Genomic DNA, 17,240 nt, shown 5'->3' with positions numbered 1-17,240 from the left:
CTGTGCTAAAGCTGGTGCACAGTCACTATGTCAGCATGTGAGCCAACACTGGTGGGAGGGCGTGCAGGGGGAATCAGGGTGTTGTTGCAGGTGCAAGGCCTGGAGCACATGGTGTCTGTGTTGGGAGGGCTGCAGCAACAGCCCTAGGCTCCCAGGTGAGTTGAGGCTGGTAAGTGGGTATAGAGGGAGTTGGAGCACAACTTCAGGTACTGCTGAAATTGGAAGTTGGAGTGGCCTCCCAGTGCAGCAAAGTAGAGCACGATTGTGTACAGCTTGGGGCAGAGCAGTTCCAGGCTGCTCTGTGGGAGAAAGGTCAGGTGGCTGGCTGACACTATAGAAAGACTGTAAAGGAGTTCACTATCCCTCTTATTGTTCTGGGGAGAATGCAAGGGCAAGCCATAACCTCTGCATTTTTCACCAGTCTTCACCAGGTGAAAGGGAGAGGGACCTGTCTCAATGGTAAAGCACAGAGCCATAAGAGAATTCCAGCAGAAGGAAAGTGGAAGTTATTGTCATTTTAGACAGGACAGGAGAGCTGCAGGACAGGATGATGTGATTTTGATTTAAATCCCTCTATCATCTGTTATTTTGCCAAAGTCGTATCTCCCCATGTCTAACTACCCTTGTGGTTTGTTTTAATTTGCTTTCAATCCTATAATCCATAATAGCTGAATAGTCTTATGTCTCCCATATGTCCTTGTGGCATTTCCTTCTAGGTATATTGAAATTTGCCTTTTTTATATTTGAATATTGTCTTTGGCTCAAGGTTTTACATTTTACTGACTCTTCATATTGCTTTTCTCACCTATATAGAAATGGACTCAGAAATCAAGGAAGAAATTCCTGTGCATGAGGAATTCATTTTGTGTGGTGGAGTTGAAACCCAGGTTTTGAAATGTGGGCCCTGGACTGACCTCTTTAATGATCAAAGTGTCAACAGGCCTAAGCTGCTTATTTTCATTATTCCTGGTAAGTATAAAAGTCTAGATGAGGAGACTTTGTACAGATATGCATAAGTATTTCTGATTTTAAAAGTACTATTATGGGTTAACTACAGAGAATTTGGTAAATATAGAAAACCTGATGGAATGAAAATCACTCGGTCTATTGATAACAGCCACCCTTAATACTTGGGTGGCTGGGCTTTTTGTTTTTTTCTATGCATTTACATTATGTATATGTTGTCTATTATATATGTGTATATATATATTCATGGGTCACAATTGGAAGTATATCATACATGCAGTTTTTAATCTGATTGTATTTCTTAATATTTATAACTTTTGGGGTTTTTTTTTTTTTGCTGGCTGGTGCAAGGATCAAACCTCAGACGTTGGTGTTATCAGTACCATGCTCTACCAACTGAGCTATCTGGCCAGCTATTACATCATATTTAGAATTTTTTTTTTTTTTTTTTTTTTTTCAGTTTTCTAAACTTTGTTCTGCCTTATTTCAAGATAACTATATGTTTATTATAGAATGTTTGTTTATTCTGGGATTTGACAACTGGGTTGCTTGTGACTTTTGCTAGATCACTGTCAATAGAACATTAGGGGTAGATGCTTGATTTATTGCAGGTATTCAAAGTGCTTTTTAAATTGTTTGGACATATATCTTTGTAATTCACTTGAGGTTCTTATTCTGTGAACTGCTAGTTTGAAATCCGTGCCCATTTTTCAATTGTGTTATCAATGTTTTTCTTATTGATTTGTAAAAGCTCTTTATTTTATTTGATTTATTTTTGATTGGTTATGAATATTCATAGGGTACAAAGCTGACCATCACCACTCATGCCCAATATGTAATAGCCAGAACAATACTGGCAGCATGCCCATTACAACAAATTGCAATTATACTCCACGTCCCCCACCCAATTAATCCTTGACCTACCTCCCCATACCCCTTTCCCCCATTCCACTTTGTATCCCTAGATATGCTCTCTCCCTCTGCAGTTCAACACACCACTGTGTTCTTTCTTTCCTTCCTTCTTTCTCTCTTAGCTCCCACTTATAAGTGAGGACATGCGGTATTTTGCCCTCTGTGCTTTGCTTGTTTCACTCAACATAAGTTTCTCTAAGCTCATCCATGTCGTTGCGAATGGCAGAGAGCATGGTGCTGATAACACCAAGGTAAAGGGTTTGGATCTCTTTACAGGTCAGCAGCCAAAAAAGGAAAAGAAATAGCTCCTTATTTTAAAGTAAAGTTGTGATTTGCCTGTCATGCATGGCAAGAATCTTTCCTGGTTTGTCTTTTGACTTTATTTACAATATTTATTTGGTTCTACAGAAAGTTTCATTGTTATGTGGTCAAAATTATCAGTCTCTTTATTTAAGACTTCTGGGTGTTATTACTTTCTTAAAAGGCCTTCCCTACTCCAAGATTATAAAACAATTTTACCATGTCTTCTATGTTTTTACAGTTTGATTTGTAATTTTTTAAGTCTGTCACATCTATAATTTAAGGGCAGGGACTGAGGAAGGGCTCTAGTGATCTCCCCCCTCTTCTTAGATAGCCTACTACTTGGCCATAACCTTTTATTATATAATCTTTCTTTTCCCTATTGGTTTGCAGGGCTAACTTTATTTTATTTCTTTTTATTTATTTATTTTTTATTTTTATTTTTTTTGTGGCTGGCCAGTAAGGGGATCCAAATCCTTGACCTTGATGTTGCACAGCTGCCATCCTGGAGATTCATCTCACTTTCTGCTGGTTTGAACTCCCCTTTTTCCTAGATTCCATATTTTCCTCTTTCTTGGTTTACTCCCTTGTTTTTGGTGGAGCACATCTTCTAGTAGCTTCCTGAGAAGAGGTGCAAGGGAAGTCATCTTCTAAAGATATAGCATGTCAGAAAATGTCTTAGACTTCTAGATTGGAAATAATTTTTCCTTAGAATTTGGAGGGTGTTAACTAACCCTGGAGGGTGTTCCAGGGTTCAGATCTGCTTATGAGAAGTCTTGGTATCATTCTGATTTTGGATCTTTTGTATGTGAAGCTTCCCCTAGTCCCCCACCCCAGTTTTGAGACCTTGTCTTTGTTCTAAGATTCTGAAATTTTACAATGAAGCACCTTGGTGTGGATATTTTTTCATACATTGCCCTTGAGTTTTTTTTTTTTTTCAAAAAGATGACCGGTAAGGGGATCTCAACCCTTGGCTTGGTGTTGTCAGCACCACGCTCAGCCAGTGAGCAAACCGGCCATCCCTATATGGGATCCGAACCCGTGGCCTTGGTGTTATCAGCACCGCACTCTACCGAGTGAGCCACGGGCCGGCCCTTGCCCTTGAGTTTTGTTGGGCTCTTTTAAACCAGAAACTCATATACTTCAGTAAACTTCGTATACTTCAATTCTAAGAGTTCTTTTTTCTCTTTTTTCTTTTTTGATAGTCTCCTGTTTCATAGATGCAATATAATTTTCTTTGTCTTGTTTTCACTGGGTTCCTTTTTCTGTTTGTTTGTATTAGTGTTTATTTTTCCTCACATGTCTGGTAATCCTTGACTACCCAAATCATTTGTAAGAGGAAGACACAAAAAACTGATTGGAAGTTTTGTATTTAGGGTGAGGCTTGTCCACTGGTGTCTTTCCAAGACACATGACTTTCTGTACTAAAACTGAGACAGTCTTGGGCAAAGTAGGATGTTTGAGTCTTACCCTAGGGTGATTGGGTAGGGACCCAGCATTTTATTGGGGGATTTCCATCTTTCAGTATTTGAAGCTCTTTCTCAGATTGTTCAGTTTTCCCAGGAAGGAATGCTCCAGTCTCCTGTTTGAAGAGTGTAAGCTTGTCTGCTAATGTTCAGAGCTGAACAGGGGAAAGGAGGTTGGAGTTTCATTGTTTAGTTCACGTAATCTAACCTCTTCTTGGTATGGTACTTCCATTCTCAGCTGGGCTAAGATTCCTAATCCAGAATCTTTCTTTGATTTAACCTTTTCTGGGAATAAATTTCCAGTCTTCTGTTAGGATATAACAGTCTTTTTGGAAATCAGTCTGGCAACATCTCTTGAAAGTAAATATATATATGCTCTGCCAACAATAAGGTAGAGTTTAAAATTATCGTCAAGACAAGTGCTATTTTATGGAACAGATTTGGAGTCCATGGGTTAGGATAGGCTAGAGAAAATAGGTAGAAACATTATCTTGGACTGGAGAAGGGATATCCTGAGGCTGGAAGGCAGGAGGTGAATTGGTTACTAAAAAACGGAGGTGTGTGAAGGCATATCAGAGGGAAATGAAATAGTTTCTGCCTCCTGACTTCCACTTTCTCTGTTAAGAGTTGAGGTCATTTGTTGAGAGTGCCCATTGTGGAAGGTGAGTAGGGGCCTCAAGGAACGTGGTCAGTGTTTAGAATAGCAGATATGTGCAATGAAAGGAATTGTTTATCAAAAACCATGCAGTTAGCTCAGTTTGTTAGAGCACAGTGTTACAACTCAAAGGCCAAGAGTTCGGATCCCTTTACTGGTAGGCTGCCAAAAAAAACCCAAAACAAAACAGAACAAGCAGATGGATTTTTGAGCAGCTCTATGATTTAATAGCAGGTGTATTGGTAGTGAGGTCTGAAAGGGCAGAAGATTGAGCTGGCAAAGATGTATCGGAGTTAGGATGTTAGCCATTTCTGGCTAACAGTTGATGTCAGGACCAGGAGTATTCCTTGAGAACTTGTGAGAAGTGCAATTTCATGGGCCCTATCCCTGACGTTCTGAACTAGAAAGTCTGGGCATAGGGAAATCTGTGTCTTAACAAGCCCTCCAGGGGATCATGATATCCACACCTGATCTAGGGTGTGGCCATGGGAATTGGTTGCTTAAGATTCGTGTAAGTGAAATTCTTTCGATTTGATCACAGTAATGAATTATGGGACAAAGGTTTTGGCTTAATCAATCCAACTGGATTTTGAAATCTCCTAAGACATGGCAAGTGAAACTCTTTTAAGGGGTCAGGGTTTTCAGGGAATATGTGAGTAACTAAAATGTTGATAGATGAGAGTACATGGCTTGAGTCTTAAAGAGGAAGTGGTTGTTACAGTAAGGTGAAATAGTAACTGGAGCAGACAGCCCACTTTACTTCCCCACCTAGAGGTATTCATTTATCCTAGGTGCTAAGAATAGTCTTTGCTCTCATTGAAAATAGTGAGTGAGGCATCTATTGAAGAGGCTTGAAAGGAAGAGAGTCCAACACAGGGGAGAGGCAGGTTTGAGATATGGTGAGGAGATGAAGGGAGCATTCAGTGAAGATGCTGCAGATGGAGGGAAGCTTAAAACATTTGTTGGTTTATAGTCTCATTGTTTATGGTGCTTTGATGTTTTCAGATCACATTTCCATTCTTAGAGTTCTTTCATGTTTGCCCTTCTATTCTCATTGCTGCACTTGTCCCTTTTTCCTTGAATGCCTGAGAGCTGTAGGTTGGTGCTGCTCATTAGTTTGTGGAATTCAACAAATTGTATTTGTTTTTCAGCCTAGTCTATTTGTGCTGTGGGGAAAATTGGGATGATAGTATTTCAAGGATAGATAAGCCACTATATACACCATGTTATGTTCATCTCTTATACACTGACATAACATTTCATTTTAAATCACTTTGCTTTTGCAGCTAGCAAAATTAACTCTTCACTTTTAAGTTAGTAATGGTAATGAGGTGTGATTTATTGGAATCCACAGATTGAAGAACTAACTTTTAATTTACTTTTATCTTTCCAATGAACTTTAGATTTAGAATTTCTAAGCAACATCCTCCTTAGACTTTCTTTAAGTAGTGAAATGAGCAAAGGGAGGCAATTTGAGAACTCGCTATAGAACATACAGAATCATAATTCTCAGGTGATCATATGGGGATAATAGAATCGTGAAGTATCTCGTGCTGACAGCACAGTGGTCATTGCTGGGCTGGTTGCAGTTGTTGGGGACAGGGGACATGCCCAAGGCCCCCCACCACCCTGGTTTGGGAGAGCCCAGGGCACTTCCTGCAGCAGATCGGTGATTGTCACTGGCTGGTTGTGGGTGTTGGTGGGGCATGGCTAAAGCCCTTGGCCCCAAACTTGGGACTGGTTTGACTGTTGCGGGGCATGGCTGAGGCCCCCAGCCCTACCCTTTCTCTGGTTTGATAGCCCAGGGGACTTCTGGTTCTTCTAGGTTTTATAGCTGTTCTTTGGTGATGTGAGACTTTTACTAGTTAATATCAAACTTTTTCTCTGGTCTGTGGGTATTTTCTTTTTTTCTTTCAGTGTGTGTTGGATTATTTGCTGTTCCTATCACTTAAACCAGTTGGCCATCCTTTGCCTGCTTCTAAAATGGGGGAATTTCCTGTGGGGACCAGCACTTGAGCCCTGTAGTTGAGCTTAATTGTTGCTTTGCTACTGATTCCCTGGGGAAGGCTTTTTGTGCAGCTCAGGTTTTAATGGTTGACTTTATAGGTACTTCCAGGACGCATGAGATCCAGTTCACCTGGATTATGTAGAAACTCTGGTCTGGCCCTGAGTCTTTTCAGCAGACTGCACCCCCTGCAGTTCTATATTCCTGAACAGTCTCCCCTGAGTGGTCCTACACTGATTGGGGGGCAGATCAGCTGTCCTTGCTGTGCCCCATTGTTCTCCCGGTTGGCCTGTCTCCCCCACCACCCTTGTTCCGAACACTTCCCATGGGACAGGCTGTGCCACAGTCCCTTGTGGTGACTCACTAGCCTCTGTGTGACTCCTTTTTTTCAGTTGTTGTGGCTCCTCACTCCTATGTGGGTTCATGGGAACCCTATTTGTAGTCTTGCTGGCTTGGGGGTCACCAATGCCCTCTTCTACTCTGCTGCCTCCAAGAGGGCACAGCTGTGGCTTTTGTCAGCTCCTGCTCCATGTGCTCACCAGCTCCAGCCTTAAAGTGGCTGGGGTTCGAAATGGGTGGAGCAGTTCTTTCTTTCTCTCATCGTGGCTTCTACCACCTTCATGAACTCCATAGATCTTTCCTCCTCTACTCCTGAGCTCTAGCAGCCCCAGCGTGGCTATCATTGTTTTTTTAATAGTTGTAAATTGGTTGATCTGTGGGAGAGAGTGATGCTGCGGACCATCTGTTCTACCATCTTGGTTTTGTTCCTGTGTATCTTATTATGACAATGCACTTTCATAAAACAGTAGTTTCATATTTTCTCTAGAGAGACTACAAAGATAATTCAATCTGTCTTTTAGCATACTTGAATGAGTGAGTTTTTTTAATATTCATACTTGGGTTACATAAAATATACAACTTCATGCATAGATGTATGCTACTTATAGTACTGCAATAAGTTAACCTACAGATTCAGGAATTCTGATTCATTTCATTTCATGCAGTTCCTGTCATTGTAAGGTTCATCTATAATTATACATGCTACATTGTTAGGTATGATCCTGACAGGAGAAAATTTCCATTTTTTTCCCTGCATCTATTAAGAGGATCATATGTTTTTCTTTTCAGTTTGTTAATATGGCAGATAACATTCATTAATTTTTGAACGTTAAACCAATCCTGTATTCCTGCAATAAATCCCACTTCATCATGATGTATTGTTCTTTTGATGTTTTGATGGATTCAATTTACTAGAATTTTATAGTTTCTGGAAGAGTTCATGTAGATTTGATATTACTTCTAACTTATCGTTCAGTAGAATTCACCAGTGAAGCCATATGGACCTGGATTTTCTTTGTGAGAGAGTTTTTGACTAAAATTTCAATTTCTTTATTCGATATAGGGCTATTCAGTTTAAATGTTTCTTTTTGAGTGGGATTTGATAGTTTGTCCATTTCATCTATGTTGCCAAATTTATTGCTATAAAAGCTTTCATATTTCCTAATTATTCTTTTAATACAGAAAAATGTTTTTTAATTATACATATCTGTGAGGTACAGAGTTGAATATCAAAACCTGTGTACAATGTGTGATGATCAAATTAGGATAATTAGCATGTTTATCATTACAAAATGTAATCATTCCTTGTGTCTATTAACCAATTTCTCACTAACCCTCCTTCCCCTTTCCCACTTCTAGAAACCACAGTTCTCTTCTATCCTTCTGAAAGTTCAACCTATTATTATGATTTTCTTTCTTCCTTTCTCTTTCTTTCTTTTTTCCTTTTATTTTATTTATTTATTAAAATTTAAATCTGATAATGCCTTAACTCTGCTTAAATACTTCCAGTATTACTTAGATTAATCTAAGTCAAATTTTCTATCATGGTCCACAAAATACTGCATAATTGTATTTCTCCTTTACAACCTCATCTCATACAAACTTCTATATCCTTCATTATACTTTAGCCACTCTAATATATTGCATGTAAAGAGAGGAACCAAGCATCGTGGACTCTGTTTCTTCAAGAACCAATCTGTTTATTTCTTGAGGGCTTTTTTTTCCTCCTTTTATCTTTTTTCTTTTCTTTTATTAAAAAATAATTGATTAAACATTTGTGGGGTACAGAGTTGAATATCAATACCTGCGTATAATGTGTGATGATCAAATTAGGATAATTAGTATGTTCATCATTACAAAATATAATCATTCCCAAAGAGATTTTTAAAAACTGAAATTACTGAAAAGAATCCTAAAGTTTATGAGACCAGGCTAGAAAATTCAGAAAAAGAAAAATAAAGAGAAGGGATTTGTCCTACCAGTTGCCAAAACAAACAAAAAAAGTAATAATTAAGATAGTATGATACTGGCAGAGGAGGAAAGGAAAAAAATTAATGGAATTATTTGGAATCAGAAATAGTGAACTAATGTAAGAATTTAGTACTAGTTCAGAAGACATTTCAAATCAATGTAGAAAGAATAGATCAGATAATAAATGGTCTTGGGCCACTTGGCTAGTCAATTGGAAAGAAGTTGGATTGGTACTTTCTACTTTCTACTACTAAAAAATATTCCAAACTTATTGAACATTTAAATATAAAACGTCAAACGGTGCCATCCACAGCCACTGTAGATGTTACAGCCCCAGTGCTGGTACACCCCTCCTCCCTTCTTTCTCCCTTAGCTGCACAGTGGCCAATAAGCTAACCAAAGAGCATATTACTGCATTTGAAGAAGTTTTCACCCTGTTTGACAAAGATGACAGTAGCATCATCACAAAAAGTAATTTGGAACTTGGATCACTAGGTCAGAACACAAGAGAAGTAAAATGACAATGTGGGTGATAAGGCTACTAAATGTTACTATTATAGTGAAGACGGCAGTGATTGTTTATATCAGTCCATCAGAACCATGACATAATTGCAAAGAGCAGAAAACCTAAGAGCTTGAAGAAATAGATAAATATACTGGGGAAACAGATGTTGATGGAAATGCACTAGTAACTATGAAGACTTCACACAGATGATGATTGCAGGATGAAAACCCCATTTCACTGTCATTATTCCCTACAGATATGTCAGATTGAACCTTTTTTTTTAAGATCATTTATTCTGTTTCTTTATAGTGAATCTTTGTCAAAAATATCTTCTGTACACATACAAGAAAGATCTACATGTATTAGTTGATGGTCTTTTCCCCGAAAGATCAAACTACACATCTGTTTACAGTATAAGTACTTGGATAAATGACAAGGAAACACTTAGTAGACTCTTTAAAGTTCTCTTTGTGCACAATTCTTACACTGAGTTGGCTGGCCTATTTTTCTAGTTTTCATGCAGCTGGATAACAGAGCATAGTTAAATCTTGAAGGGCCTTATAGGCAGTATTAATGACTTCAGATTTTATCCGATGACAAGGGGAAACCACTGAAGGATGTTTTAAATAGGGTATTGCTATAATTTGATTTGAGGTTTGAAGGTATCCCTCTCTGGGTACTCTGAATAATGGATTTCAAGGGGACAAGAGTAGAGAGAAGACCTGTTAGGTAGGAAACCTAGTGGAAGTAATAATCACTAATGGACAGAAGTGGACAAATTTGAGTTGTATTTTGGAAGCTAACTTGACAGAACTTATTGGTGAATTGGATGTGAAAGATAGGGAAAAACTAAGAATGACTCCTAGTGTCTGGACCTGAGCATTTGGCTTATGATTGGTGGTCCTGTTTAGTAGACTGAGCAACAGGGAGGAAGAACTTATTTGAAACATTGGGAGAACAAAGCAGAAACAGAAATTTTCTGAGTGGCCATTCCCAGCCCTAAGGTAGAAATGGTATCAAAATTAAGGTATATGTGTAAACTGTCACCAAATTTGTAGAGGAAAATGTGAGGAGAAATAGACCCTTCTTTTCTAGTCTGCATGTCATCTTTTGTGAGTTTATTGCTTTGATTAATCTAAGGTCTATGTTTCTTTTCTTAGGTAACCCAGGTATATCTGTCTTCTACGTGCCATTTTTAAAGGCTTTGTACTCTTTGACAAACAGACGCTTTCCAGTTTGGATTATCAGTCATGCTGGGCATGCCTTGGCCCCCAAAGACAAGAAGATTCTTACAACTTTGGCGGGTAAGTCCTTGTTAACATCTACTTTTCAATGAGTGGGTGTTTGTATCTCTAGTAAGCCTAGCAAGGTTAAGGGTTACAGCAATGAAAACCTCTGCTTGTGGTGTTAGGCCCATCGTGCCACATTCTAGTGACTTTAGGGTTTTTAAGAGACACTTTAACTCTTCTGCAGGTAATTTTCTACAAGAATTTGGGTAAAGCAAACAATCTATGACTTGACTTCTTTTTTTACCAATTAGTAATCAATGGTGTATATATATGAGGGGTCTTCAAAAAGTTCATGGAAAGATTCATATTATCTTTTAATTCTATTTTTTCATGAACTTTTTGAAGTACCCTCGTATATACTGGTTATGTATTATTTTTCCAGGGTTGTACTAGGAGAAATGGTAGAGCAAAAGTATTATAAGCCATGGTCTTTACCAGCTTTCTCACGTTTAGAGAATGATTAGGTGACAAACTCTGGCCCTGCTGATCATGTGGATACCTAAGGAATAAACAAAGGAGAGAACACAGTATGGTTTAGAAAAGACTTTGTGGAGTAGGTGAGTGTCTTGATCAGTTTAGGCTGCTATAGCAGAATGCCATAGACCGGGTAACTTAAACACAGCAGAAATTTATTTTTCATAGTTTCTCAAGGCCAGGAAGTCCAAGATCAAGGTGCTGGCAAATTCTGTGTCTGTTGAGGACCTACTTCCTGGTTCATAGGCGGCTCTCTTCTTTCTGTATCCTCTCATGGTAGAGAGAGGAAGCAAGCTCTCTTGCTCTTGGGACTCTTAAAAAGGGCAGCAGTGCCATTCATAAGGGCACTACCCTCATGACCCCAACTAATCCTAATTATTCCCAAAGACCCCACCTCCTAATACCACACATTTGGGGATAAGGTTTCAACATATGAATTTGGGGGGATGATTTTGACAGTTGAGCAGGATTTGGATTTGGGGTGTGGAGGCAGGTGCAGAGGTATAACAAGCAGAAGCAGTAGCACAGAAAGGAAGGAGATTTAGTAGGTATGTTACTGCTATGCAGCGCCAGTTTGAGAGGTACCTTGAAAACTCGGGAGAGTGCTAGGACTCCATGTGGTAGATAGCTGGTAGGCTTTTAAATGGAGGAAATAATATCACAGAGATGCAAACTACCTGCTTTCAATTTATGAGAATTCTAGCATGTTCACCCTTCTCCAAAATAAAAAATGAGAGGAAGAAAGAAAAATATAACTTAAATTTTCTATAGGTGTTCCATTCAAAGGGCTTTTTGTCCTAAGGGGTTCCCCTTAATTAATTTGAGTTGGGAGAGAGGTAGCTGCGGCTTCATTGCCTAATTTGCTCCAGGTTCTTATATGTCTCTCCTGTGGTATGACTTTGTGTACTTATTGAGCTTCTAAGTTTTAAACATATAGTACTATAAAGTTATTTTTACATATATACTCATATATTCATGATTCCTTTAGACATTGATGTATAAGTTAGAATACACATAAACCTGTACTCTATGAATGATCTGATATTCAAGGCTACCTTTGATTATATTTATTTTTAACTGTGTACTCTGACTTCAACTTCTTGTTAGAAGTTGAATAGACCATGCTCGGCTTGCCCTCTTCACTAAACAAATGACTTGAAAGTCCAAAAGTTGATGCAAGGATTGGAAGGTTTATTCAGATTACAGGTACTCAACTAAATGTCTAACTAAGCAAACAAAGAGAAAAGAGGAGCAATGGGGTCCATTTTATCCTAGTCCCAATCGGCAGAGCCAGCCTATTCTGCTGACACAGTAATTGATAAAAGCAGCTCTCTACACTGTTGTTGACACAGAAAAGTACTGACTAGATTTAAATCAGAGAAAGAAAGCATAGCCAGGAGCCCTCCAGGGTGCAGCTATACAGAACAGCAGAAGAGGGCTCAGAAAATCAGAAACAGCATAGCTGGGAGCCCTCCAGGGTGCACCTACATAGTAGCAGATACAGTCCAACCAAACAGCAGAAAAGGGGTCAGAAAATCAGAGAAAGGTAAAGAGAATTTTAGGGGCTTCTGGACTTCCAGTCGCTGCATGGCGTGGGAGTGAATCCCCACACTCTCATGAATCCCCTATCGGGGGAACCTGCTCAAGCAAGATCTTCACGGTGTAAGACTGGCCTTCCCTTCTCTGCTAGTTACCTGTCAGGGCAAGCCACTGCCGACCAGAGGGAGCATGCGTCTCACAGGTTAAGAGGAGTTTAAGCTGTAGTTGTCTAGCAGTCACTTTAAAGAGGAAGGGGGGGGGGCGAGGAGTAAAAGAGAATAAAGCATTGCCTTGTCAGAATTTAGTCTGGGGACTCCAGGAGAGACTTACCAGCAGTAGAGACATGGGAGCAAAATAGTCCCAGTGGCCACTTGCCTCTTGCAGCTGGAGCCTTCTCTGGTGCCCAAAGCTTTCCAATTTTCACCAGTGACTGAATTAGGCTCTTGGATTCCAAAGTCATAGAAATGACAGTGTACCCAGCAGTAAAGCAAGCAATGCTTTATTAAAAGAAGAGATAGACTTATGCATAAAGGGGGGTAGCAACAGTAAAGCTAGTCCTCCGAGAGGAGCTGCTCAGGGTCTTTTATCGGGAAAGGAGTTAAGCTGAACAGACAGTGTCACTGGAGGTGGCCCATTATGTTCTTCCTGGTTGCATTATGGGTGCATGCTCAGTAGGTCCAAGATGGCGGTGGTGTTCATCATTGTCACACCAGGAGGGTCATTGTAGCAGTCACCTTGAAGCTTTTTGCGCAAGTGGGAATGCCTCAAGGAGTCTTAAGGTTAATCTGTTACTTAATTTTTATAATTACAGTAAACAAGCCTTGGGAAGAGTTTTGCAACTCAGTAAATATCTGTTTCCTCTCTTATCTCAGTCTGTTTTATCAGGGCAGGCCATGGGGTAATCATTTGCCCTGGGGGTCTCTTGACTGAGGAGTGGAAAAGTAACAAAGTGTCCTCTGCAGGGAAAATGGAGTCAGTTTGGTTCACAGGTCTAGCCTTATTCTGTTTCACTCTGACCATCTTATCACATATTATTTTTTTATTCTGTTTTGAAATTTGCATATAGTGGCAATAAATATGATTACATATGTGAACTCTTCTGAACAATATCTAAAGAAGATAAGTTTATTAATCTACTATTAATTGGGGTAAATGTTGCAGGTCAGATAAACAGCACCAATTTATCTAGTTTTAAATCTTATATTTTGGAGGTGACTCTAGCTCTGGTGAGTAATGTTGTACAATTTGTTTATTTTCAAAATGAATTAGCTTTATTTTGTTTTTATATCAAAGTTATATTTACTTATTATGAAAAATATAGACAATATGGGAAACAGTGAATAGGAAAGTAAAAAAATCAGTGTTCTATAATTTAAAATTTGAAAAGAAATGCTTCATTATGTTTAGTTTTAATTGTACTTAAACATTTTCAACCCCAAATCAAATAAATATTAACACCTTGGCACTGAGAGATGAGATTTAAAAATGCCTTTAACAGTAGTTCAGCAGTAGTTTAGGCGTTTTGGCTAGGCTGAAGTAAGCATCTAGGAACTGTAGCACCAGAGAGTATATTTTAGTGCTTTTTTTTTCCCTGTGATAATGTCATGATGAAGTGTGTATGCTAAACCATAGTAAAATAGTTGCATTTAGATTCAGAGATTTTTTTTCAATGTTTGCTTCTTATTACTTGTTCAAAAATTTCAGTTGGCGTTACATTATGTACCAAAAAAATATTTAGTGTAGAATGATTTCAAAAACAAGTAATGGACTTCCAATTTCAGCTCTGACATATAGAAATTGAAATTTGTCACTCATATTCTCACAATAAGAGAAAAGCTGAACAAACTGGGGAAAACCAAATAAAACGGGGGAGAGAAAATCAAGTACAGAAGAGAAAACTGAAACCTCTGGCACCTACAGCTAGGTCCTAGCCACGTTAACATAAAGTATCACACTAAAGTACTACTTATCCCAGTTCCTATTACCTGATATATCACGTGCAATTTTAAGCAAAAAAAATTACAAGGCATTGTAAAAGGCAAGGAAAAACAGTCTGAGGAGACAAAGCAAGCATTAGAACCAGACTCAATTAAGTGCTTGTTACCGATTTTGGAATTATCAGAAAGGGAATTTAAAATAACTATGATTAATACGCTGAGGACTCTAGTGGAAAGTATAGCATGCAAGAACAGATGGGTAATGCAAGAAGAGAGAGAATCAAAAGAAAATTCTAGAAATGAAAAACACTAACAAAATGAGAAATGCCTTTGATGGGCTCACCAGTATCGTCGGACACAGCTGGAAAAGAATCAATGAGCTTGAAAACAGGTTGATAGAATGTTCCCAAACTGATATACAAAGGGAAAAAATAAATAAATAAATAAACAAACAGATAAATAAATAAATAATGGACCATCCAAGAACTGTGGGACAATTTCTAAAGATGTAACATATGTATACTTGAAATAACAGAATGAGAAGATAGAATGGAGAAGTAGTTGTTGAAGTATTTAATGCTGGCCAACAAGGTCCAGGAAGCTCAGAAAACAGTAAGCAAGGAAAATACTAAAAATCGACACCTAGGTTTATCATATTTAATTTGCAGAAAATGTTGAAAAAAGGAAGAGGAAAAAATACCTTGACTATAGAAGAACAAAGATGAAAATTACAGGAAACTTCTCAGAAATCATTCAGACAAGAAGAGAATGGAGTGAAATATTTAGTGTTGAAAGAAATATACCACCAACCTAGAATTCTGTATCTGGTGAAATTATCCTTCGAAAGTAAAGGAGAAATAAAGCCTCCTTCAGACAAACAAAAACTCAGGAAATTCATTGCCATAGACCTGTCTTGCAAGAAATATTAACAGAAGTTATTTAGGGAAAAGGTAAATGATAAAGGTCAGAAACTCAAATCTATATAAAGAAAGGAAAAGCATGGGAGAAGGAATAAATTAAGGTTAAAAAATAAAAAAAGATTTATTTTATTCCCAGTGATCTGATAGCAGTTTGTTCAGAGTAATTAAAGTAACAGTGTATTGAGTGATTATAACATATGGGTAAGTGAAATAAATGTCAGCAATATTTAAGGGATGGAAGAGAGGAATCAAGAATACTTAGTTATAACACCTAGATTAAGGGCGAAGTGGTAGTGTTAACTAAAAGGGATTTAGTTTAAGTATATGTGTTAGTCCATTTCTGTTGCTTACAATGAAATACACAGAACGCGGTGATGTATAAGAAAACAAAATTTATTGCTTACAGTTTCAAAAGCTAGAAAGTCCAAAGTCCAAGAAACACATCTGGGGAAGGCTTTCTTTGGTGGTGACTTCATTGACAGCAGGGTATCTATCACATTGCAAAATGGCAGAGCAGAAAGAGCAGAGACTAACCTCCTCATTCACTCTCTTTTTAATGCCCTCAGAACCACACCCTGACCACCATTATTAATCCATTCATGACTGCATGGTCCTACAAATCCAGTCATCTCTTCAAGGCTCCACCTTTCAATTACCATAATAGGATTCCCACCCTCTTAACAGTCACAGTGGGGGCTAAGTTTCTAATATGTAAAACTTGGGGGACATAATTCAAGCTTCCCTGAGTTTTGAGAGGACATAATTCAATCTACTTTAGTATATGTTGCAAATTCTAGGGAAACCACTAAAAAAATAAATAAGGAAGTATAATTTATATGACAAGAATAGAGAAAATGGGATCATATACAATGCTAAATTTAAAGCTAGAGAAGTAGAAGAGAGGAAGATAAAAAAAGAAACAAAGAATAAGTGTAACACATAAGACACTTAAAAGCATCATAGATATTGATCCAACTATATCAGTAACCACTTTAAATGTGTATGGTTTAAATACACCTATTAAAAGACACAGACTGTCACAGTGGATAAAAAAAAAAATAACTATATTTTATCTACAAGAAACCCACTTTAAATATAAAAACACAGATAGATTATGAGCAAAGGGATGTAGAAAGATATACCATGCTAGCACACTAATCACAAGAAAGCTGGAGTAGCTATTTTAATTTTAGACAAAGCAGACTTCAGTACAAGAAAAATTTAAGGAATAAAGAGGGGCATTATTGATAAGTTCAGTTCTCGAAGGAAACATAACAATCTTTAACATGTATGCACCTAGCAACAGAGGTCAAAGTGCATGAGACAAAACTGACAAACTGCAAGAAGAAATAAACAAATATACTATTATAAGTGGAGTACAGTTGATAGCTCTAGCAAACAAAACCAGTGAGGATATAGTTGAACTGAATAACACTATCAATCAACATGATCGAATGACGTTTATAGATGACTACTTAACCCAGCAACAGCAGAATACGTATCCTTCTCAAGTTCACATGGAATATTCACCAAGATAGATCCTATTCTGGGCCATAAAACACACCTCAGAAAACTTAAAAAAAGTAAAAATCATACAAAGATTGCTCTTAGACCACAATGGAATTAAACTGGAAATTAACAACAGAAACATAGCTAGGAATTTTCTAAATATTTAGAGACTAAACAGACTTCTAAATAACACATGGGTCAGTGAAGTCTCAAGAGTAATTTAAAAATATTTGAACAAAATGAAAATGGTAATACAACTTATCAATTTTTGTAACATATGGCAAAAATAGCACTTAGAGGGCAATTTATAGCATTGACTGCATATATTAGAAAAGAAGCAAGATCTAGGCTTCCACCTTAGGATAATAGAGACAGAAGAACAATTTAAGCCTAAAGCAAACAGAAGAAAAGAAATTATAAAATGAGAGCAGAAATCAATGAAGTTGAAAATAA

At 37.9% G+C, this 17,240-nt stretch overlaps 1 protein-coding gene across 2 annotated transcripts in view; it reads left to right on the top strand.

Moving 5' to 3' along the window:
* The first annotated feature begins 815 nt into the window (after nt 1-815).
* Nucleotides 816-17,240, top strand: part of LOC103590961 (chromosome unknown open reading frame, human C2orf43) — a 114,055-nt gene continuing 97,630 nt past the window's right edge. For both annotated transcript variants that reach the window (XM_008573325.1, XM_008573333.1), the window contains exons 1-2: nt 816-969; nt 10,280-10,423. In XM_008573325.1, coding sequence (XP_008571547.1) covers nt 816-969; nt 10,280-10,423 — 298 coding nt within the window. The remainder of the gene's footprint in view (nt 970-10,279; nt 10,424-17,240) is intronic.

The sequence above is a fragment of the Galeopterus variegatus genome, unplaced genomic scaffold (genome assembly GCF_000696425.1).
Source record: "Galeopterus variegatus unplaced genomic scaffold, G_variegatus-3.0.2 Scaffold52, whole genome shotgun sequence".
NCBI classification, from domain to species: Eukaryota; Metazoa; Chordata; class Mammalia; order Dermoptera; family Cynocephalidae; genus Galeopterus; species Galeopterus variegatus.
The sequence above is the reverse complement of the archived record's forward strand: the minus strand, read 5'-3'. Positions and strand labels throughout refer to the sequence as shown.